The 23,246-nt window shown below is 43.9% G+C and overlaps 1 protein-coding gene and 1 long non-coding RNA gene across 2 annotated transcripts; one reads left to right on the top strand and one right to left on the bottom strand.

The window, feature by feature from the left end:
• The first annotated feature begins 65 nt into the window (after nucleotides 1-65).
• Nucleotides 66-22,096, top strand: LOC128419299 (uncharacterized). The gene is made up of 4 exons (XR_008331826.1): nucleotides 66-485; nucleotides 3,127-3,304; nucleotides 3,774-4,182; nucleotides 21,636-22,096. It is a non-coding gene; the product is annotated as an uncharacterized LOC128419299 (long non-coding RNA).
• Nucleotides 5,246-11,547, bottom strand: LOC128419296 (retinol dehydrogenase 8-like). Its single transcript, XM_053399792.1, has 3 exons — nucleotides 11,316-11,547; nucleotides 8,365-8,416; nucleotides 5,246-5,923 (listed from the first exon to the last, which is right to left on the bottom strand). The coding sequence occupies exons 1-3, from the start codon at nucleotides 11,460-11,462 to the stop codon at nucleotides 5,595-5,597; spliced, it is 528 nt and encodes a 175-aa protein (XP_053255767.1). The 5' UTR covers nucleotides 11,463-11,547; the 3' UTR covers nucleotides 5,246-5,594.
• Nucleotides 22,097-23,246: the final 1,150 nt, after the last annotated feature.

Genomic DNA, 23,246 nt, shown 5'->3' on the forward strand with positions numbered 1-23,246 from the left:
ATCAGAGAAATGTTGCAGTGTATGTATTCCCCTACACAGAAAACCTAGGCTGCCAGGGAGGAAGCCTAGCTGTAACCCTTCCCTCAGACTCTGGAAAAATATTGTGCGTATAGGTCTGCCCGGCTGGCTATTGTGCTTTGCGAAGGACCCCTGTTGATGTCAGAATGGAACTGTCCAAGTTTTAGGCCTTGTGTTGTTACTAAGTTGTGGGCCTGGTTAACACTATCTGCTTGGTGACAAGCTGTGAAAGGAAAGAGTGTTGATGGCTTTAATATGTATAGAAGGGGGTATGGATCAAGTAACACCATTTTGATTGGGCTGGGAAGCAAGAGGCTCTGATTGGCTGGAGATGCTAGTCAGTGAAGAAACGGCAGTTAACTGTTGGGAAAGTCAGTTGATGAGGGAGATTTGAGCAAACACCAGAAGCAACTGAGGGGAGAGGAGGTAGCTGAGCTCTGGAGATGAAGCTATTCTTACCCAGCTTGGTAGCTATTCTTTGCTGGTGACATTCAGAAGAAGGGAGCTGGTGGCTCTAGTAGTCCAAGTGGCTGCTCTGTGTAAAGGTCTTAGCTGAAGAAGGCTGTGCAATCAGGTTTTTTAAATCAGCAGCCAGAACTACAGCCAGAGGAACTTTGGGGCCACAGGCAGGTTGCCCCCAGCACAGTATAAGCAAATCAAATCAAATATCTTTAATACGGTCAATGACCAGCAAGCAATTTATGAAATAAAATATGACATTATAAGTAATATTGTGCTACAGGTAACAGTGGAAATATGGCCAAATCACAAAATTGGTGCTTATGTTTATGACCAGGTTTCAACTTTTAAGGTTTTAAGGATTCAATTCAAATGTCACTACTGTTTATTATCATTCCTTCGATGTTTACAATCTGAACTCCGTTGCTGACATCATTGCTCGTCTTATTCTTGTTGCAATGTAACAGTACTTTGCCACAGGCCTGTTGATTTCGGGCTCTTTGTCAGCTAAGAGGTGTCTGATATAGGTGTCGTCTGTACTACGAGGTATTTTCCTCAGAATCGGCTCGATCAGCTCTTTTCTTGAGTCTCGATATAATGGGCAATATAATATGACATGCCCGATGGTTTCAATTTCATTGTTGTTACAGGGACATAATCTTTGTTCGATCGGTATTTTGTTGTATCTTCCCTCTAGAAGAGCTGAAGGGAGAGCGTTAAAGTGGGCCCTGGAAAATGCCCATCAGTGTTTAGCGGGGCCTTTGGGAATTGAATAGGAGTTTATGAGTTATCGGAAGTTGATTAAAGTCATTTTGGGCTTCAATGTCCCTGAGTCTTTCTTTGATTATGTTCTTGGCCCTTCCCCTTTCTAAACTTAATAAATACTCTGGGGAGAGACCATATGTGGCCAATTTTCTGAGAGTGCCCTTCAACCAACTAGATTGGAATTTGTCAAGAAGCATCAGGGAAAGTAGTCCAACCGGCGAGTTGTTAAGTCTTAGCCAAGTGCATAAGGTTCTTATCCATACTTTGGTTTTGATGCTGTATAAGCCCGCTTCCAGTCGTAGGGCAGCGTTTGGGACGCATTTAGGTGTTTGCAGGAGTGATCTAAGGAAGCCTGATTGTATCTTTTCGTATGGGTCTAGATTGGAGAGGGAGACGAGTGGTGCGCTGTATAGTATTTGTGCTGTTGGTTTTGCAGCGAATAGTTTAATTGTAGCAGGAATAAAATTTCCTCCCGTTGTACGATGTTATCTTAGAATTGCTGTTGTACTTTTTTGTGCTGTAGAGGAGCTGTAATTTATGTGGGCAGTCTTCTTCCTTGATGCTTGGAATATAATTCCTAGGTATTTAAAGCATGTCACTTGTTCAATCTCCTGATTGTCTAATTTCCATCTATAAATTTTTCTTTTGTTAGAGAAAACCATGATTTTTGTTTTTTGGTAGTTCACTGCTAGTTTCTCTTCTCTACAATATTGGGATAAGCTGTTAAGAGCTCTTTTGAGGCCCTTCTGAGTCTGGGACAGTATAACCGCATCGTCTGCATAGAGTAGAATAGGCAGTTTTTTGTCTGCTAATTTTGGGGCGTGTGTATCCGCTCCTTGTAGGTGGTCTATTAGGGAGTTTATATAGATGTTGAACAAAAAGGGGGCCAAGATGCATCCTTGTTTAACTCCCTTTGTTGTTCTAATGAAGTTAGTTTATGTATAAGCTAAACAAGCTATAGCTTAGGGCCCCATTCTCTTGCCCCCCCCCCAAAAAAAAAAATTGAAAGAAAAAAAAACCCTGGATGTACATTTCCAAAATATAAGATAAAATAAAATAAAACCTACATACAGCAACAGTGTTTTGTGTTGTGTAGGTCCATAAATTACCATATAGCATATATTCAACGCAAAAATTTGTTGTTGACAAAGGACAGCTGGACATATAAAGGGCCCCATTACCTTCAGTAGCTTTTAGGGCCTCATCAAACCTGAATCCGGCCCTGTCCCAGCAGCCGGACTGGGTTGTGATGTGTAGATTTGGCTGGAGTGGAGACTTTGGGAAATTGGACTGAGATAAAAGCCACTTAGAGGCTAGTGTTAGTAACGGTATCTTAACTGCTTAGAAATTGTAATTGAGTGCATTTAAAATGCCTTTATAAATATCAGTATCCTGTTATGTATCCCTTTAGTAAACATAATTTAGTTCATCCGATGTTGGTGTCCATTTCATACCTGTGGTAATTGTATTTTATCATGGTTGGAGGCAGCTTCAAAGGCATTCTAAGGAAATGGTAGCAGTAGAAAAGGGTCACATTGAGAAACTCTTAAGTTTTGGTGGCAGGGAGTTTGATAGACCCTGCAATATAAAAAATTAAGATGCACAAATTCCTAAACTGAGACTGAGGGGCTACTTTTCTTTTCGGTTGTAGCAGCAGATGAATCAGTTCTTCCCATGCAGACAAATTGCATTTTCTACACAGGATTTTTTTAAATGGAAGACGATCAGATCAAGTGAAGCCTTGATTGTATTATTTTACCTTTTTGCAAACCACTTTGAGGTTTTTTAAATAATCAAGCAGTGTATAAATGTTAGAAATAAATAAATAAAATGAAGAGCAAACAACATGAGAGGGTTGCCCACCTTTTCATTTGACCCCTGCAGGTGTGACCAGCACTGATACCAACTGGAGAAAGAGTACTGCACTTTGCTGTAGGTAGCAGTGTGAGGGGAACCAGGAACCAAGAGCTCCCAGATGACCCAGTAGCCAGGGCCAAAGAGGAAGTCAGAAGAACACAGGGCAAACCAGAAGCTAGGATCAAGAAGCAAGCAAACAAATAAAGTAAGTAAATATAACTAATTGTATTTTATTTACTTGCAGGTATATAAACTGCTTCACAATCAAAACTTCTCAAAGTAGTGTAGAATAAAATCAAATATAAAATACGAAAGATTACAAACTCAGTAACTGAACACATTCAAACTATTTCTATGATTATACAGTTGTTATTCCATGAAATGACTAGGTCTTTAAAAGCCTTCTTTAAAAACAAAAAAATCAATAGCTGCCTAAATATCAAAATGTGTGGCATTTGTCTAATTTCAGTTGGTAACTCAGATTAGTTACGTTTCACTATTCTAATTAGTGTTGTGTGTAATTTTGTTCATAGATCAGCATTAAACTTATATTTTTAATTATGTGTAGATCTCCCCAGAAAAAGGAACCAGTGTTCCAACACACATTGACCTGCAAGAAATCTGCTTAGCTAGCACTTTTGAGAACAAGTTTTTCCCTTTTGCATTTTTTTCAGGATTGAGAAGACCCTTACATTGTGTATCACTCTGAGACTGTGTTTGTGAGAAGGCACAATAGTGACACAAGACAAAAACAACTAACAGACAGGCTAGGTCATATAAAGCAACCAGAAGGAATCTCTGCCACACAGAGCAGCTAGAAGGAAGTTTTAATATTTTCAGCAGAACTTGTTGCATTTATTGAAATTGAAGTTCATCTATTCAGGTATTTGGATTGCCCGTGGTGCTGGTTTCCCATTGCAGTGAGGACAATAACATTGTGCTTTCACCAGGGAAGGGTTTCCCCATCGAGGTTTACAAAAGTGCCAGTGTTTTTCTCTGAGAGACACGCAAGGGTGTTTAGGATCTCTTTCACACCCTCATCCACTTTCACTGGGGCTAGTATACCCTGGAAAAGGAGAACAGGTAAGCGATATATCTCTTGCACTGTGCAAATATGTAATGATGACAAATGGGTGAAAGCAACACACTATTATTTATTTTATTATTTGTTCATTTCTATACCACCCTTCATCCAAGGATCACAGGGCAGTTTGCACTTGCACCAAGTTCATGTATCAAGGGCAACCAGAGAAGCATTCTCTTGACAAATGCTCCAACATTCAAACTCTGGGCATTTTGGAAGCAACGGATATCTGCCACTGGGCTGGTGTTTGCCAGGCACAGAGTTTAGAACATGTGTGATCCTAGGGTATAGGGCGGGAACTGAACAGTACAAGTAAGTACAAACTTTTGGGCTGCTTGTTCTTCCTCTGCCGCCACCACAGGTTTGTGGTGTGGTGAACCAGCTTATACTCGAGTCAATAAGTTTTCCCAGTTTTTTGTGCTGAAATTAGGTGCCTCGGCTTATATTTGGATTGGCTTATACTCGAGTGTATATGGTATTATCCATTCTGAGCCTCAGTTGGAAGCAGGCCCAGTGTTTCAGTGCATTTGATGACCTCTGGGAAGTGGAGGGCACCATGAACCACTTACTTATTATAATTATTATTTAATAAATATTTAATAAATTTATATACCACCCTTCATCCAAAGATCACAGGGCAGTTTACACTGTAAAACACAAAATTCATAATATTAAAATCCTAATAAAACTAATAATAAAACACAAACTTAAAAGGCCATAGATTGTTTAACAGCCAAAGGCCTGGTTGAAGGGGAATGTTTCTCCTGGCTCCTAAAGGTATGTGATGAGGGCGCTGGGCAAGCCACCCTGGAAAGATCATTCCACAAACTAGGAGCCACTACAGAAAAGGCCCGTTCTGGTGTTGCCACCCTTCAGACCTCTCGTGGAGGGGGCACATAAAGAAGGGTCTCAGATCATGATTGCAGAATCCAGGTACTGTAGGTTCATACTGAGAGGCAGTTTTTGAGGTATTACTGGCCTGAGTCATTTAAGGCTTTATAGGTCAAAACTAGCACTTTGAATTGGATCTGGGAACTAATTGGCAGTTCCAAAGTGTCTTCAGAGGCAGCCCCACATGAGCCTCAAGTGACAGCAATGGATCAAGGAGTACCCCCAAGCTACATACCTGCTCCTTCCAGAGGAAGTGTAACCCCATCAAGAGCTGCCCCCCTCCCATTCTTCTGGTCTAGGGAATTATCCACTAACAGTGCCTAAGTTGTATCTGAATTGAGCTTCAGTTTGTTGGCTCTCATTCAGTCCATCACTGAAGCAAAACAACAGTCCAGCCCATCCACTGCTGCATCAGTGTCAGTTGAACATCTGTCTTTCGTTCAGCTGTTAAAGGTCCTGTACATTCGAGAAATCAAGCCAATTTATTTCATGAAATTTCTATACTGCTCAAGTGAAAAAACTAAACAAAAAAACACTCTGCAAACAATGAACTCATCACCAGAAAACACTTGCATAAATCATTCTGTTCTCCATAACTTAAGAGCTCTACAACATGCTGAGGAATGTCTGTGAAGAAGCATGTATCCAGGGATAGCCTTACCTGAGTGACTACCATGGGCCCAATCACATTGGTCCTATACACCTCAGACATACTCTCTGGTGTCTCATCTTCCATAGAAGCTGGCCTTACAATCCCAGCATTGTTTATCAGAAGATTCAACCCGGCTCCTTTCAGACACTCAGTGACTCTGGCTGCAGCAGCCTTGATGCTGTTAGGCTCACAAGTGTCTATAGTAACAAAGAAATTATTGTAAAGGTGATTCTGCTGAACTGAGTTAACCAGTAACTAGTAATGTCTAACAAGGTTGAACATGTATCTTAAGGGCAGAAATGACTCAGTAATATACAATGGAACCTCGGCTCCCAAATGCCTTGGGAGCTGAATGTTCTGACTCCCGAATGTGATTGTTCTGGTTATCGAACGTTATTTGGAAGCTGAACGTCCAGTGCAGATTCCAATTGGCTGTTGGAAGCTCCTGCAGCCAATCGGAAGCAGTGTCTTGGTTCCCGAACCATTTTGGGAGTCAAATGGACTCCTGAAATGGATTAAGTTCAGAATCTGAGGTTCTACTGTACATGATTAATTAATAGCTGTTACATTTTATTTTTTTTATTTTTTTATACAATATTTATTAAAGTTTTACAAAAAATATAAATACATACATCATAAAAAGAAAAAAGAAAAATAACAAAGTTACACAAAGAATGAACAAAGAATACACAATAAAACAATACAAAAAAAGATAATGAAAAAACATAAACAAGAAAGAAAAAAAAACCCAATTTTTAACTCTATATTTGTTTAGCCCTGGTTCTTGACTTCCTCACACCTCCCTTTTTTGTGTTCCCATTTATTCAATCAAATTCAGCAAATCCCTACCCTCTTTCAATTCTCATTATTAATTATATAACTTAACATAATATATCTCCAATCTTTCATCCCTTTCTAGTTCATTGTTACATATTCCATAACTTGATCACTAATGCCATATTATTTTTAAATCCAACATCATCTTAGCATTCATAAATTTTGCAATATTTTTGAAGGTAATCTTTAAATTTCTTCCAATCCTCTTCCACCAACTCTTCTCCCTGGTCCCGGATTCTGCCAGTCATTTCTGCCATCTCCATGTAATCGATTACTTGCATCTGCCATTCTTCCAAGGTGGGTAGATCTTGTGTCTTCCAATACTTTGTGATGAGTATTCTTGCTGCTGCTGTGGCGTACATAAAGAAAGTTCTATCCTTCTTTAACACCAATTGGCCGACTATGCCCAGGAGAAAGGCCTCTGGTTTCTTCAAGAAAGTGTACTTAAACACCTTTTTCATTTCATTATATATCATTTCCCAGAAAGCCTTAATCCTTGGGCACGTCCACCAGAGGTGAAAGAAAGTACCTTCAATCTCTTTACATTTCCAACATTTCTTGTCGGAATTTTATTTTATTTTATTTTATTTTATTTGCTAAGTATGTTAGTTGCATTTGATATGTCAGGCCTGGATATGTTTGCTAAATAAAGCAAACTTCCAATTACACTTCTGTATTTGTCCATATCCTCAAATTATTTTTAATCATCTTGCTTTTGATATTTGAGAGTCATTGGAGTAGCAACTAGATTACAATTATCTATGCCATTTGACTCTAGCAGAGCCTGAATTTTACTGCTTTGACTAATCAGAAAGAGCCTAATTCATCTCTGTCTATTTGCATGCCTAGGTAATTGTTCACTGTATCTAAATTTTTAATTTCAAATTGTGTTTTCAAACCTTTTTCAAACTTGTTTTTCTGCTTATCTGAATCATAAATCAATAAAAGATCATCAACATAAACCACCAAATAAGTAATTCCATCATTGTCTCTACAAGTGTACAGACATTGATCAGCTTTGCTTTGCTCAAATCCAAGATTTTTCAACACACTGTCTAATTTCTTGTTCCAGCATCTAGCTACCTGTTTCAAACCATAAATGGACCTTTTCAGTTTGCATACCAGATCTGGATCTTTCACAAAACCCTGTGGTTGAATCATGTATATTTCTTCTTCAAGTTCACCATATAAAAATGCAGTTTTGATATCAAAATGTGAAACCTTCATTTTCTTTTTTGCTGCTATTTTTAACAATAGCCTAACATTAGGATATGTTACAGGAGCAAAAATTGATTCATAGTCTTCATTGTGCTTTTGTGCAAAACCCCTTGCAACCAATCTAGCTCTAAATATCGGTACTTGAGCTTCTTCCTTTTTTTTAATTTTAAACACCCATTTGGAACTGATGGGTTTTCTCCCTTCAGGTAAAGGTACAAGTTCCCAAGTTTCATTTTTATGCGTTGCCTCCATTTCTTCCATATCTCTTTGTTGTTTGTGCAGGAGCATGAATGGTGGTTGATTGTGTAGCAGCTTGTTTTAAAATTCCATACATTTTAATTAGGAGGAACTGCATTTAAGAAGAGGAGAAAAGTTGGTCTACTTCATTGTCTCTCGAGGCAGATGGATCCCAACAAAAATTATGATGCCCCCAAAACAGAGCAGGAACCTGGGCAAGACATGGAAACTGCAAACTACAAATGAGGAACCAATACAAATGAAACAGAGATCCTGTAAAATGGCCTTAAATGACAGCACCTTTCTCCATTAAGGAGAGAGAATCAAGGGGATAAGAGGCACATACCCAGTGGGTTGATAACCACTCCCTCATGCTTGGCAGCCAAATTCTTCAAGGCCTGAAAGATAACAAAACACAGCAATGTGGAGTGAATTGTTTGAAACAATGTAGGAAGTGTTACAGAAATTACGGGGGTGGGGAGGGGCACATCTTTAAAATTGTTAAATGTTATAAATATTATGCCTGAATCTATCCTTTCGACGACAGCTCAGGGAAGATACCTAGCTTTATAAATCATATAAAATCAACCCATTTGCCAATTTCCTCCATTCCAATGCCATTTTGCCCTTGGAAAAAGGACCCTTTTCCCTGCCACCTCCCGCCATAATCCCTCAAGCGTGAGGACATGTACAAACACCCCACCCAGGGGTGACAATTGCTGAGCTGGTTGTTGGCCAATGGAAACCAAATCTCATCACCGAACTTGCCCCGGGATGCAGACATGCAAAGATAGTTCTACAGTGGTACCTGGGGTTACATACGCATCAGGTTACATACGCTTCAGGTTACTCACTCCGCTAACCCAGAAATAGTGCTTCAGGTTAAGAACTTTGCTTCAGGATAAGAACAGAAATTGGGCTCTGGCGGCGCGGCAGCAGCAGGAGGCCCCATTAGCTAAAGTGGTGCTTCAGGTTAAGAACAGTTTCAGGTTAAGAATGGACCTCCGGAACGAATTAAGTACTTAAACCGAGGTACCACTATATTGTGTTTTGGTGAAGGGTACTTAAGAGGTGTTTGCCTATGCTAATCTTATACCTGGGTCTTGTCCTGACATGTCTGCTTATGTTAATCTTGTATAACCCTCCCCTTTCTGACGTTTTAGTGAGGTAGTAATGATGCAGCAATGTTACTGTATGAACTGCATTCTGGGATACGGTGGGAAAGTTTTAAAAGTCAATGTCACCCCATGCTTGGGGTTCACTCGCTGCTGTTTGAACCTGTTGCCCAACAATAAAGGATCTAAGTCTACTGACTGCTGTTTTGCTCCAAATTACTTGGCTGGAATTTCCTTCTTTTACTGACCGCATGGACCCGTGGGGGATGTACCCAGAATTTTCCTTATCAGAAGCAAAGAGTTTAAAAGCACTTCCTACAGGTGTCTTTGTTGCTGTTGTAATGGATTTGTACTGGGCTGTCTGCTTCTTCTCCCAGTACATAAATGTTCTTCAAAACTCCCACACTATTGACTCTGCACTGGGAGAGTCCTCTCAGGCCACTGTCTCTGTCCTGGTACCCATTTTTCAACAGCAGAATTTAGTACTTTCCTCTATGGAATGGGGAGGTTTCCACTCCGTACCTTTCTGATATCATAGAATCGTAGAATGGTAGAATTGGAAGGGACCCCAAGGATGATCTAGTCCAACCCCCTGCAATGCAGGAATGTGCAACAGTCCCATACGGGGATTGAACCTGCAACCCTGGCATTATCAGCACCATGCTGTAACCAACTGAGCTACAGAAGCTGCCATGCCACCCTGTGCTTTTCCCAGGCTCTTGCTGGCAAGGGTTGCTGCTCTTCTCTCTCCTTTGCCTGCAATAAGAAATCTAGTCTCTCCCCCTTCCTGTGCTCCATAGCTGAATAAAAATACAAACCCTGGAGTAAAGGAAAGACAGAGATAGTGTTATAAACAAAAATCTGCCCTTTTCCCCCTTATGGGGTATCCAAGAGCCCATATAGAGTCCTTACGTAGGTTCCCTATTGGTAGGAGAAAATAACAGAGGTCAACCAGAGAATATTGAGAAGCGAAGCAGCTAGTAAGCTTGATCTTTATTGATCTGTTGCAACAGGGTGCTCACCCTCAATGCAGGAGGGAGGAGGAACCCGGAACAATGGCGCTCAAGGCCTTATATTGTTATTTAGTCATTTAGTCGTGTCCAACTCTTCGTGACCCCATGGACCAGAGCACGCCAGGCACTCCTGTCTTCCACTGCCTCCCACAGTTTGGTCAAACTCATGCTGGTAGCTTTGAGAACACTGTCCAAGGCCTTATATAGACATTTTAAATTCCCTGCCCTGGAGCTCAAGACCACCCCTCCATACAACATACATACATTACAGAAGGGGTGTAACCTAAGACCACCCCCCAGATACATCATACCTACATCCCAGAAAAGGCGGTCTACAGCAGAAATCTGAGTGACTTGCTTAGTCTGACAGGTTACCTGTTTAATGGTCACTTGATTGGATTGCCTGGGGAGCCTCGCCAGTCTTTTGTAATACTTAGTTCCTGAGCCAGGTCATAGGCCCACACCCTATTCATATCTTAAATGTGCCCTTAAGACAGGATTTGTGAAGGAAAAAGACAATGGGGAGGTTTCCCACTTTGACCTTGCAGAGAAATAATTGAGGCCAATTTGTTCAGGACTTTTTTTCTGTGGGGTTTTCAGACATGTGGTTTATATATTTATGTACAGTGGTACCTTGGGTTACATACGCTTCAGGTTACATACGCTTCAGGTTACAGACTCCGCTAACCCAGAAATATTACCTCGGGTTAAGAACTTTGCTTCAGGATGAGAACAGAAATCGTGCTCCGGCGGTGTGGCAGCAGCAGGAGGCCCCATTAGCTAAAGTGGTGCTTCAGGTTAAGAACAGTTTCAGGTTAAGAATGGACCTCTGGAACAAATTAAGTACTTAAACCGAGGTACCACTGTACGTGTTTGCTTGGTACATTTATGAACATTTATTACGTATCTAAGACCTTAAAATTCTTATCACAATAGAAAAAAACTACCTGACCTGGTCTCTGATACATACACCATCCAAGTTTTTTCTCTATGGGGATGTATATCTTGATTTGTTGTTGCTCTGCAGAAGTGCCTGAACAACAGGAAGCTTAAGAAATCTTATCAGACACCTCCACATAAACCCTAGGCACAATTTCTCTGGCATCAGAGGGAATTCACTAGTTTAGGCACCCATTCTACAGGATTGCTGGCCCTTCCCTAGAGCTTACCTGAGCACCTGGTCCCTCTGGGTCCCGACAAGTGGCAAAGATCCATTCTGGCCTGTTGCTTTTCTCCACCAGCTGCTTGACCAGTTCTAAGCCAATGCCCCGGTTGGACCCAGTCACCAGGACGGAACGCGCATTCAGCATAGACATCTTCTAATGGATGAAACGTTTTGCTTGCCTGAGTCCCCAGCTCCTCTGCTGCAGTTCACACAAATGATTGTCCTCCTAAACCAGGTCTGCTTTGCCAGCTGCTGGCAGCATAACAAAAAGAAAGAGGAACCCGCTTAGCGTACAATCCCTCTACAAGCAAGTCAAAGCAAGGTTATTCAGCAGAATTGTTTGCCCAAAGGGGATTTGATTTGAGAGAAAAAGAAAATGGGGTGTGTGTGTACATGTCAGAGAGCAAGAGACAGGCAGAGACTGCCTAAAAACTTTGGAATTGTGCAGTGTGCAGGTTATTTGCCTACCCTTTGGAGTTTAACCCTCCATTCCACCCCTCAGCAGATCTTGAGTCAATTCCTTGATTTATGAGCCTAATGGAAAAACAATATTACTGCTGTAGAGGTCTTCAAGGGCTCCTGCATAGCTTGGGGGGGGATAAGCAGCTCACTGCAAATTTCAAGAGGGGAGATTTGGTAGGGCTTGCCAGAGCTGTGTGCCAAAGAAGGCTTGGCAACAATGTGTGAGATCAGTGTCTGCTCACACACCCCCTTTCCTTTCCCTCAACTGGAAAAAGAGAAGGGGGCTAAAGGAAAACAACAACCCAACTGCTTCTGTTTTGGATTTGCAGCTATAATTAGGAACAAGTATGATGGCCCTTCCACACCATCATGATTTTATGAGGGAGGATTCACGTGGGTACCTGGAAATTTAGGTGTGGATTAAAGCCTTTGTGCAACAAATTCACCTCAAATTGACTTTACAGTTAGAAAAGTGGGAGAGAAATGCACTGAAAACCATGAAATGAATGAAGTATAAATGTCCTGCAAACAAATCAGGATTAATGCAGAATGAAAGTTTATTATCCTATAATGTCCTTGCAAACAAATCAGAACTGCTCAATAAAGATCAGATGTAATCTAATCTCTGTGTAAACTTTATGCAACCAAATCAGGATGAATGCTACTAAGTAGGTCATTTGGAAGAGCCCTTAATTAACTGAGGCAGCTCTTGCTCTGGCTTGTTAGAGATTAAGCATTTCTGGTTAACTGGCCAAGTATGGCCAGGGAGGTAGGAAAATATTCCATAATGCTCTCAAAGGGAGTTTCTTTGTGATGGATCTTCTTAACTAGGTCTACTTCGCCTTGGCTACTCCCTGGCTTGGCATACTTTCTTTTGGTGAGAGAATGGGTCTTTGCATAACTAAAGAGATCGTCAAGTGCAAGTGAGATGTTGGCACAGAAATTCAATAACTGGAGATCCTTCTGAACCCCCTCCTTCTCTGGCTGGAAGTGATTTCATCAAGGTATCTGCACGTGAAAAAGAACAAAACTGTCAGCCTTGAAATGAGGGTGTTAAAAAGGAGCACAGAGGTCTAACTTGCTTTTTGTGCGGAGCAAAATCCTAATAGGGGAGGCTGATCTGTTGAAGTGTTAATTCTATGAGTCTTCCATCTCTTGCTCAGCCCATACTTTTGTGTGAATAAACTTTATACTGTATGACAGAAATGCCAGCGGTCTCACAGGCTTACGCACACTGTCATAAGAGAATCAGGGTCAGAGAGGGGAATAAAGGTAAAATGATCCTAATGATATCATCCTACCCCAAAGTCCCACAACAATAATAAACTGTGCCTTAAAGAATGCATTGTTGGGAAGATGCCATCTTACTGTGTCTTTTCACGTATCATTGAATGTAATATAATATGTGCCTTTTTAATGCATCATCTTAATGTAACGTGCCTGTTGCCATTCCTGTGTACCTCTTTCTCCATGAAGCTATCCTTTTAAAAATGTATTCGTGGATGTATCTTTAATGAAATGCCGTACTATGCTGTACTTTTCTGAATGTATCCAAAATGTAGTTTTTAAAGAATGTAACAATCTAAATATTTCAAAATGTATATACTTGACTCAATATTGTATCCAAAAGGCTGCCAAAACTCAATCCACCACACTGCCTCCTACTGGGTCTGCAAACCATACCATGAATACACACAGATATGAGCTCAAAATAAAGCAGTCTTATTTTCCAAAAAATATGTAAACATCAGGCTATCACACCCGAATTGATAGCAATGCAGAATAAGATTTCACATTAACATTTAAGTCATTTCCTGAACATCTTCTCAAACATCCAGCCTCACATCTGCATGCTGATTATCAGCAGTTGCGGAGGTTTTCCTGTAGATAAAGGAAAAGCCATTTTAAGCAGATCCAAAATTAAATAACACGAAGATCGACACATACCACCTGAGCCCTTCAGCAAATTGACACCTCCAGAAAGTCTTTCAACATCCTGCTTACCTTATGTTAATCCACTCTTCACACCCCTCATATCGCTTCCCCCCACCTCCTTGCTATTGATCTGAATGAAAATCAAAAGGTATAAGAATCAAGGCAGTCCTTTTGTTCAGGGTCTCTGACTCCGTGTCATTGCGTGAGCAGGGACCCTGTTGCAACAGTTTTTTGTGTTGTTGGGTTTTTTTCTGTTCTTTCAATAAAGATCAGGCTTTGCTTTTTCCAAATCCTGGTGTGGTCTCTGTCTTTTCCCGACCGGTACAGAGCCTTCAATTGCGCTCCTTCCAAGGTCCTGGTCCTCCTTCTGAGGCAGGGGCCCCTTGGGGAGGCAAATATTTATTTCAACACAGAGACACCAGCCCTGCTGTGTATGGGCAAGGGGTCCTCTGGGATTGCTCCATCCACCCACCAGAAATATTTCTGGACTGATATATAGCCACAACTGGAAGAGGAGTTGGCTCCGTGTTGTTGCACAGTGTAACAGGATTGTGATCATGAAGACACTATACAGTGTACAGATTTTGAAAAAAATAAATAAAAATTTCAAATAAAAAGGAAGGAAGAAATGCTACCAGATTCCAGTGACCTTCAATTCTAGGAAACCAAACCCATGGTATGTGCTGGGACCTGCATAACCTTTTACGAATAAGAAACTGGTCTGTTATGTAACACTTATATTAAAATTTAGCCGTGGGATTGTGCTTCCTTGAACTGTACAACAAGGTATGGCTGAGCTAGAATGCAGGGAGAAATGGCAGCCTCTGTTCTAATTCATTTATGGAGTGGTTACATGACGATGAGGATTGTTGTAAACAAAAATCTGCCCCCCCCACTTATGTTGTATCCAAGAGCCCATATAGAGTCCTTATGTAGGTTCCCTATTGCTAGGAGAAAATAACAGAGACCAACCAGAGAATAATGAGAAGCAAAGCAGCTAGCAAGCCTGATCTTTATTGATCTGTTGCAACAAGGTCCTCACTCACCACATGCAGGAGGGAGGAGGAACCCAGAACCAAGGTGTGCCTGCCCTTATACAGTGGTACCCCTGGTTACGTACTTAATTCATTCTGGAGGTCCATACTTAACCTGAAACTGTTCTTAACCTGAAGCATCACTTTAGCTAATGGGGCCTTCTGCTGCCGCTATGCTGCCAGAGCACGATTTCTGTTCTCATCCTGAAGCAAAGTTCTTAACCCGAGGTACTATTTCTGAGTTAGCGGAGTCTGTAACCTGAAGCATATGTAACCCGAGGTACCACTGTATCGACATTTCAAATTCCCTGCCCTGGAGCTCCTGACCACCCCTCCATACATCATACATACATCACAGGAGGGGTGTAAACCCAAGACCACCACCCCACATACCTACATTACATAAAGGTGGTCTAAAACAGAAATTTGAATGTTGTTTTTCCTGTCTGCCAGGTTATCTGTTTGCCTTTCCTGATTGCCTTTCCTGATAGTCTGTCACCCATTAAAATGCTGATTACTCAATTCCTGAGACAATGGGAAGGCTCCCTGAAGGCTCCCTGACCCCTGTCAGTATATGGAAACATCACAGCTGCAGACAGCCAGATTGTTGACATCACATGATGCGGCTATCTGTGGGAAAGAAGAATTTCCCCGGACGTTCACAGGCTGGATAAGTCTTTGTGAAGAGTGTAATCTGAAACCTTCCATTTGCGCATGTACAGGAAGTTTGTCAGACCTGCTAGAAGAACTGAACTGAAAGGACGTGTTTTTCTGTAGTGCTGTAATGTCAGAAATAAACATCATGTAAATAATAATAATAATAATAATAATAATAATAATAATAATTTTTTTATTTATACCCCGCCCTCCCCAGCCAAGGCCGGGCTCAGAGCGGCTTACAAGCAATAATAAAAACAAGAAGAATGATTACAACTTAAAAACAAAAATAAAATACAACATTAAAATAATGGAACATTAAAATATTAAAATGTAGCCTCATTGCAGGAGGAGAAGGAAAAGAAAAAAGAAAGAGAGGGAGAGAGGGAATCAAATTGGCTCCAAGCCAAAGGCCAGGCGGAACAACTCTGTCTTACAAGCCCTGCGGAAAGAAATCAGATCCTGCAGGGCCCTGGTCTCATGAGGCAGAGCGTTCCACCAGGCCGGAGCCAGAGTTGAAAAGGCCCTGGCTCTGGTTGAAGCCAATCTAACTTCCTTAGGGCCTGGGACCACTAGGGTGTTGTTATTTATGGACCTTGAGGCTCTCCGTGGGGCATACCAGGAGAGGCGGTCCCGTAGGTACGAGGGTCCTAGGCCGTGAAGGGCTTTAAAGGTCAAAAGCAGCACCTTAAATCTGACCCTGTACTCCACCGGGAGCCAGTGCAGCTTGAAAAGCACTGGGTGAATATGCTCCCATGGCAAAGACCCCGTGAGGAGCCTCGCTGCAGCATTCTGTACCCGCTGGAGTTTCTGGGACAGCTTCAAGGGCAGCCCCGCGTAGAGCGAATTACAGTAGTCAAGCCTGGAGATGACCGTCGCATGGATCACTGTGGCCAGGTCAGGGCAGGAAAAGTAAGGGACCAACTGCTTGATGCGGCGAAGGTGGAAAAATGTCACCTTGGCTGTTGCTGTAACTTGCGCCTCCATGGAAAGGGAGGCGTCAAGGATTACACCCAAACTCTTAACGGAAGGCAATGGCACTAATTGGGCCCCCGCAAGAGAAGGGAGTTGGTCCCTCATCCCCATGCCATCCCGACCTAGCCATAGGACCTCTATCTTCAAAGGATTTAGTTTCAATCGGCTCCCACGAAACCATCCAGCCACAGCTTCCAAGCATCTGGTCAGTGTGTTCGGGGCCGAGTCGGTGTGGCCATCCATCAGCAGATAGAGCTGAGTGTCATCAGCATATTGGTGGCAGCCCAGCCCAAAACTCTGGATAATCTGGGCAAGGGGGCGCATAAAGATGTTAAAAAGCATCGGGGAGAGAATTGCGCCCTGCGGCACTCCACACACCAAGGAGTGGCGCAACGACATTTCCCTCCCTAGTGCCACCCTCTGTCCCCAACCAGAGATAAAAGAGCACAACCAGTTACGGGCTATGCCCTGTATCCCCACGTCTGCGAGGCGGTGGTCCAGAAGATCATGATCGACCATGTCAAAGGCTGCTGACAAATCTAAAAGGATCAGCAGTCCTGACCTGCCTCGATCCAGTTGTCTACGGATATCATCTGTTAGGGCAACCAGAGCCGTGTCCGTCCCAAAACCAGGACGGAAACCGGACTGAAATGGATCTAATGCCGATGTTTCCTCCAGAAACCTACCAAGCTGTTCAGCAACCGCTCTCTCAATTACCTTACCCAGGTATGGAAGATTTGAAACTCGGCGGTAATTGGATAGGTCTAAGGGATCTAATGAAGTTTTCTTTAAGAGTGGACACACCACTGCTTCCTTCAGTTCCCCTGGGAATGTCCCCGTGTCAAGGGACAAATTGATAATTTCAACCAGGGGGGTCCGCGCAACATCTGGACACTCCCTAATCAGCCAAGATGGGCACGGATCAAGGAGGCAGGTGGTGGGCCTACCAACTTGGAGGAATCTATCCACATCAGTAGGGAGTATCTGATCAAAATGGTCCAACACTGGACCTGAAGTCAGTCGAGGGGCCTCCAGTTCAGTCACTGTATCTAAATTGGCAGGGAGGTCACGGCGGAGCAACAGGACTTTCTCCACAAAAAAGCTCGTGAATGCCTCACAGCTGTGGGTCGAATTTGTGCTTAAATTTGCTTAAATAGATTTCTGACTTATTTTCTTTCCCCTGCGGAAGCAGGAGAGGGGGTGTGCATTTTACCCACGCTTGGGGAAATGTCGCCTATCAAAATCTCCCTGGTCTGTCTGGATATCAGCCAGAGGAGGTTACCGGTATGCAAGCTCCGAGGACAGTGAGAGGGGCCAGCCTCTGTGGAGGGGGCTTGCAAATCGACAACCCCCTCCCTCCTTGCAGAGAAAACACCTGGTCAGTTTGGGAATCAAAAATGGTTTCAGGTTGGTCTTCCTGTGCTGATTAATGCACGTGCTTGGTTGGTACACTTATGAACATTTAACATATATCTAAGACCTCAAAATTCCAGTCATAGGATTCAAACATTCATCCTAATTCGCTTGCAGGGAATTTGCTCATTCACTTTGCAACACATTTCCCTGTCACTTTCTTAAAAAGCCCTTAAAAGTGGGCTTGGTGTCCTATGGCAGTTCATCCACTTTAATTGCACAAAAAGTATGTGCTTGAATTCCTTTCACAAAAAAATTGACAGTCTGGAGGTTCCCATAGTTAAAACATCCACACACTGAATCTAGCAAAGGGTTCCGTCTACAGTGTCAAACAAGTAGGAAAGCTGTCGTCTCACCAGCAGGAGTGCCATGCAGCGTGTATGGCCCTGGCACTGAAATTTGTGGGTGCCTGGTGCCTTCATGGGGAATGTTGTGGGTGCTCGCGTACCCAGCGCCCCAGGGAGTTGGCACCTATGCTCACCAGAGAAGAGTTCTCTCCCTTCAGTTCACAAAAAGGGTCGCCATCAAAGAGATGAGAAAGACTGCTCAGATGAGGAGTCGCCTCACCAGGAGAGAATGTTCCCTTCCTGTTCCTGAAAGGCTCCTATCAGCGGTAATGATAAATTATCCAGCACCTTGAGGATGCTCTGCATACCGTATTGCAGAAAGATATCTGTGAGATAAGGGAAGGCAGGATAATGGTCCTGAGAGAGAACTTTAAGGCCTCACTGACACAGTCCTCAATGTGAGCGCAGAGAGGTTTCACTGCCTGAGGGATGTTAGCAATATTTGCCCCTCATTTACACAATTGTATATGAAATTGTAGTCCACAATGCTGTCTTCCTCATGTCCTCCTCAGGTACTGAATATTCTTCTAGAATTTATTCAGTCAAACGTGGTGCAAAACAAAAAGTTCAGGTTTAAAACAAAAGCAAAAGCCAGGCATCTTCAGGAATAGAGGAACACAGGGATATGCCTTTTACTCAGACTATTGGTCCATCTAGTTTTGCGCTGTCTGCATTGACTGGCATTTGCTCTCCATTGTTTCAGGCAGGGAGCATTCCCAGCCCTACCTGGAGATGCTGAGCATTGAACCTGGGACCTTCTGCATGCAAAGCATATCGTCTAATACTGTGCTATAGGCATTTCTGAACTTGGGAGGTATAAGTTTTCTACTGTATTAAAAGGTTTGGGCCCAGTGCAGTGGAAGCAGTCATGCTGCCCTAAGGTGTTAGGAGGTAGCAAGAGAGTGAGCATGTGAGAGTGTCTATGCGTGTGTCAATTGAAGAGAGGCAGATTTATATTTTTTGTTTACTTTGATATTTATATTTTGTTTATTCAATTTTGACATCCTGTTTAGTCATACTTCATATGTTTGTAAATTTGTTTTAGATAGATAACTCCAACATCTCATGCCACCAGTGAGTTGGAATATGCTGCAGCTATACTATTCTGCGGGTGGCGCTGTGGGTAAAACCTCAGTGCCTAGGACTTGCCGATCGTATGGTCGGCGGTTCGAATCCCCACGGCGGGGTGAGCTCCCATCTTTCGGTCCCAGCTCCTGCCCACCTAGCAGTTCGAAAGCACCCCTAAGTGCAAGTAGATAAATACCGATAGGTACCGCTTTATAGCGGGAAGGTAAACGGCGTTTCCGTGTGCTGCGCTGGTGCTGGCTCGCCAGAGCAGCTTCGTCACGCTGGCCACGTGACCCGGAAGTGTCTGCGGACAGCGCTGGCCCCCCGCCTCTTAAGTGAGATGGGCGCACAACCCTAGAGTCGGACACGACTGGCCCGTACGGGCAGGGGTACCTTTACCTTTATACTATTCTGCCACCAGATGGCAGCAGAGTTGGTAGAAACAAGCTACAGTTAGATGAGTTTACCACACTATGCTTGCAGTGGGCAGAAAGAGGCTGCAGTTATACTTTTTTGTCACCAGGTGACAGAAAAGTACTATTTAAGGACTTTACTGACTAAGTTTTAATACACAACAGAGAAAGAGGCGAACTGCAATTCCCAGAGACCCCAGCCAACAGGGATAAAGGCAAAGGATAGATACTGGGAGCTATAGTAAGGGTACCAGACACCCCCGTTTCCCGGGGACAGTCCCCGGATTTACAAATCAGTCCTCTGACAAATCCTATCATTCCTACTGAAGTTGAAAAGTGCCCCTGGAAGCATTGGAAAAAATCTGGTAACCTTAAGCTATAGTCTATATTATATTAGCGACTCTTTAAGTCTATTAGTCTAATAGAGTTCATTTTATTCTGTTTTATTCTGCCAAGGGCTTGGCAGGCAGGTGGGGCTGCATGAGCAAAGACAGCTGGGGGCAGAAATGCAAGCCAGATCAGACCTGCTGCTGGTGCAAAGACCAAGTGCACCAGTGGCACCTTGCAAGAAGACTGCATAGCCAGGGAGATCCACACAGGCAGACATGCCAGCCAGGCCACTGTGATCACCAGCCACTTGCGCCAGCTTATAGAGAAGCAGGGAGAGTTCACCAAATTCCTCTGTGATGGAGAACCCACATTTCTTACCACATGCAGGATCTGATTGCTCCAGCCCAAGGAGGCAGCAAAGAGTCTCTCAGTGCCTGTGGTCATGGTGCCACAGCACTGAGTGTGCAAACCTGCACCACCAGATCTCCATTACCCACCTGGAGTGTGGTGAAGCAAGTGCCACCTCTGGCCACATGCACCAACCAGCCTCCTACACTCCACAGTTGCCACAAAGCAACAAGACCTCAGCGACAGCTCTGGCTGCAAGACATACACATGTGGATAGCTGGACAGTGACCTCCACAACCAAGACACCCACATTCTTCACTACAAGGGCATGATACACTAGCACCAGAGTTTCCGCCATAAGGCTCCCACCACCACCAATCCCCTTCTCCTCCTTGCCAACACTACCTGCCAAGGACTCAGGTAGCAGCATCACTCACCCTGTCATCCTCAGCAACTAGGCAGGGCTGACCTCCAAAATTGCTAGGAGTGGAAACTCCCTTCCCCCAAGACTTTCATACACACTGGAGGTGGCAGCTCCTCCTGATTCTCTTCCATTATCCCAAGGCTCAGCTTTGAAGGTGGCCTTAGGGGCAGCAGGGGCACCAGTTGGGGGGGGGTGTGCTGCAGGTTGGAGTTGTGGCACTTCAGTATCCTATGGAGGGGTACCTGTGACATGGTGGAGATGGCACTGAGAGAGGCAGCTGTTGGGAGGGTAAGCACCAAATCTATGGTGGCTGCTGATCTGCAGAGGAGCAGCATGCCTGTATGCAGAGAGAAGAGCAGCAGGACAGTCAACACCATGGACAGCTCACAAGCTCATTGTCCTGGACCAGTGTCCCACATACCCTTGGAGGACCTGCCCAAAGTGCTGGATGGAGATGTCACAAACAAGGGAAGCACACCCACCTCCAGGGCTCATAGATTAATGGGAGAGAAGCAGCAGCCAGCCACCACAGCAATAGAACAGCTGTCCTCCACAGGACTGGGCTCCTTTGGGAGGATGTGCAAGATACAAATTAAATAAAGAAATAAATATAAATAAATCTCTGCAACCTCAACCCCTCGACTGCACAAAGACAGCATTCCTCCAAGTTTCCCAGATTTCCTGTCCCAGATGCTATCCAAGTGGTGGCTGCAGTGAGTCTCCTTCCCCCTGCTCCTGCCAAAGCCCAGCAGCTCAGGTGGACAGGCAGGAAGGCCAAGCCTCAGCTAACCCAGCTGTCCCATCCTCTTCTAATGAATATATTGTTCTGTAGCATGAACTTGCTTCCACAGGCAAGACCTTCTCATGAGGTTTAATCTAGGAAAGGTGAAACTGATTTTTTAAAATTACTCTTTAAAGCAGAAGTAGCTGACCTGTGACCCTCCAGATGTTGTTGAGACTCCCAAATCCCGTCTGCTTCAGACAGACAGCATGGCCATTCCAGTAATCAGGAACTCTGGGAGTTGTAGACCAACAACATCTGAAGATCCACAGCATAGCTAGCCATGCTTTAAGGTGTCCCCCAACACTGTCATTTGAAGCAGCTTTTCTTTATAGATCACTCAGAGATGTAGAAAAAGCACAACCCTAAGAGTATAGCCTGTGATATTCCTGGCTGCATTTTGCAATGCCTTGTCTACTGAGGCCACTGAAAGACCAATTTAATTCTCTTGGAGTCAGAAATGATCATAATCATCATCATCATCATTTATTGAATTTATATATACAACATTCAGTGGCAAACAATTCCACAGGCGAATTGATTAGTGTGTGATGGAATTCCCCATGTCTTCTGAACCTGCTATAGATTGTGTTGGATGCCCCACATTCAAATATTAAGGTAAAGGTAAAGGTACCCCTGCCCGTACGGGCCAGTCTTGCCAGACTCTAGGGTTGTGCGCCCATCTCACTTAAGAGGCCGGGGGCCAGCGCTGTCCGGAGACACTTCCGGGTCACGTTGCCAGCGTGACAAAGCTGCATCTGGCGAGCCAGCGCAGCACACGGAAACGCTGTTTACCTTCCCGCCAGTAAGCGGTCCCTATTTATCTACTTGCACCCGGGAGTGCTTTCGAACTGCTAGGTTGGCAGGCGCTGGGACCGAGCAACGGGAGCGCACCCCGCCGTGGGGATTCGAACAGCCGACCTTTCGATCGGCAAGCCCTAGGCGCTGAGGCTTTTACCCACAGCGCCACCCACATCAAATATTACCAGAGTGTTAATCATTTATCTCTGCAATATCTATGATTTGAGAAGCATCCCCCCTCCCTTCAGTCTGGAACCCCCCCCCCCAATTTAAGGGGGAGGGGTCACATCTTGGTCACATCTATTTGGCCTTCCTCATGGAAACCTGATTAGCAAATGGTTCTCTAAGTGAGAATTCACCACAGACGCATGGAAATAGAACTTTTATTAACATACAAAGGTACAAAGCAGTGGGATTCAGCCCCAACGCAAACCTGAACTGGAAGGGAGCCCCAGAGCCCATTCTAATGGCAGAATAAATGTGTGAGGGGAAAAGATTACTTCCCCCCCCCCCAACGCAACCTTCCCCACACACTCCCAACCCCCATCCCAGCCTGTGGTTCAGCTGTACAGCTTCCAAATCGTGACTTACTGTGGGGAGCGGGGGCTTCCAGAGGCACAACTGATTCCCAGCACTCCACTTTTGAGAAACTATCCACTGCTCTTCCCCCCATCCACTTCTGGATCCTGGATGGTGGGACCCATTCCCACATCTCTGCAATTTGGATTCTGGATTAACAGTACAGGCTCTGCACAGTGAAGTGTGCCTTTGGCTGAGGAACTCCATTCACGGGGAAGGAAATCTCCAATAGGTGCAGGTTCTCTCCTTCTGGGGAAATATCTGAGGCCCATGGTCAGCTCAATGACATTACAAACAGATGCTAGGACCCCAGCCAAAGTTAGAAAGAAAGCAACCAGCAAGTGCCTCTGGAGAAATATTCCAAAGTA

Source organism: Podarcis raffonei, chromosome 8 (assembly GCF_027172205.1).
Source record: "Podarcis raffonei isolate rPodRaf1 chromosome 8, rPodRaf1.pri, whole genome shotgun sequence".
Classification (NCBI taxonomy): Eukaryota; Metazoa; Chordata; class Lepidosauria; order Squamata; family Lacertidae; genus Podarcis; species Podarcis raffonei.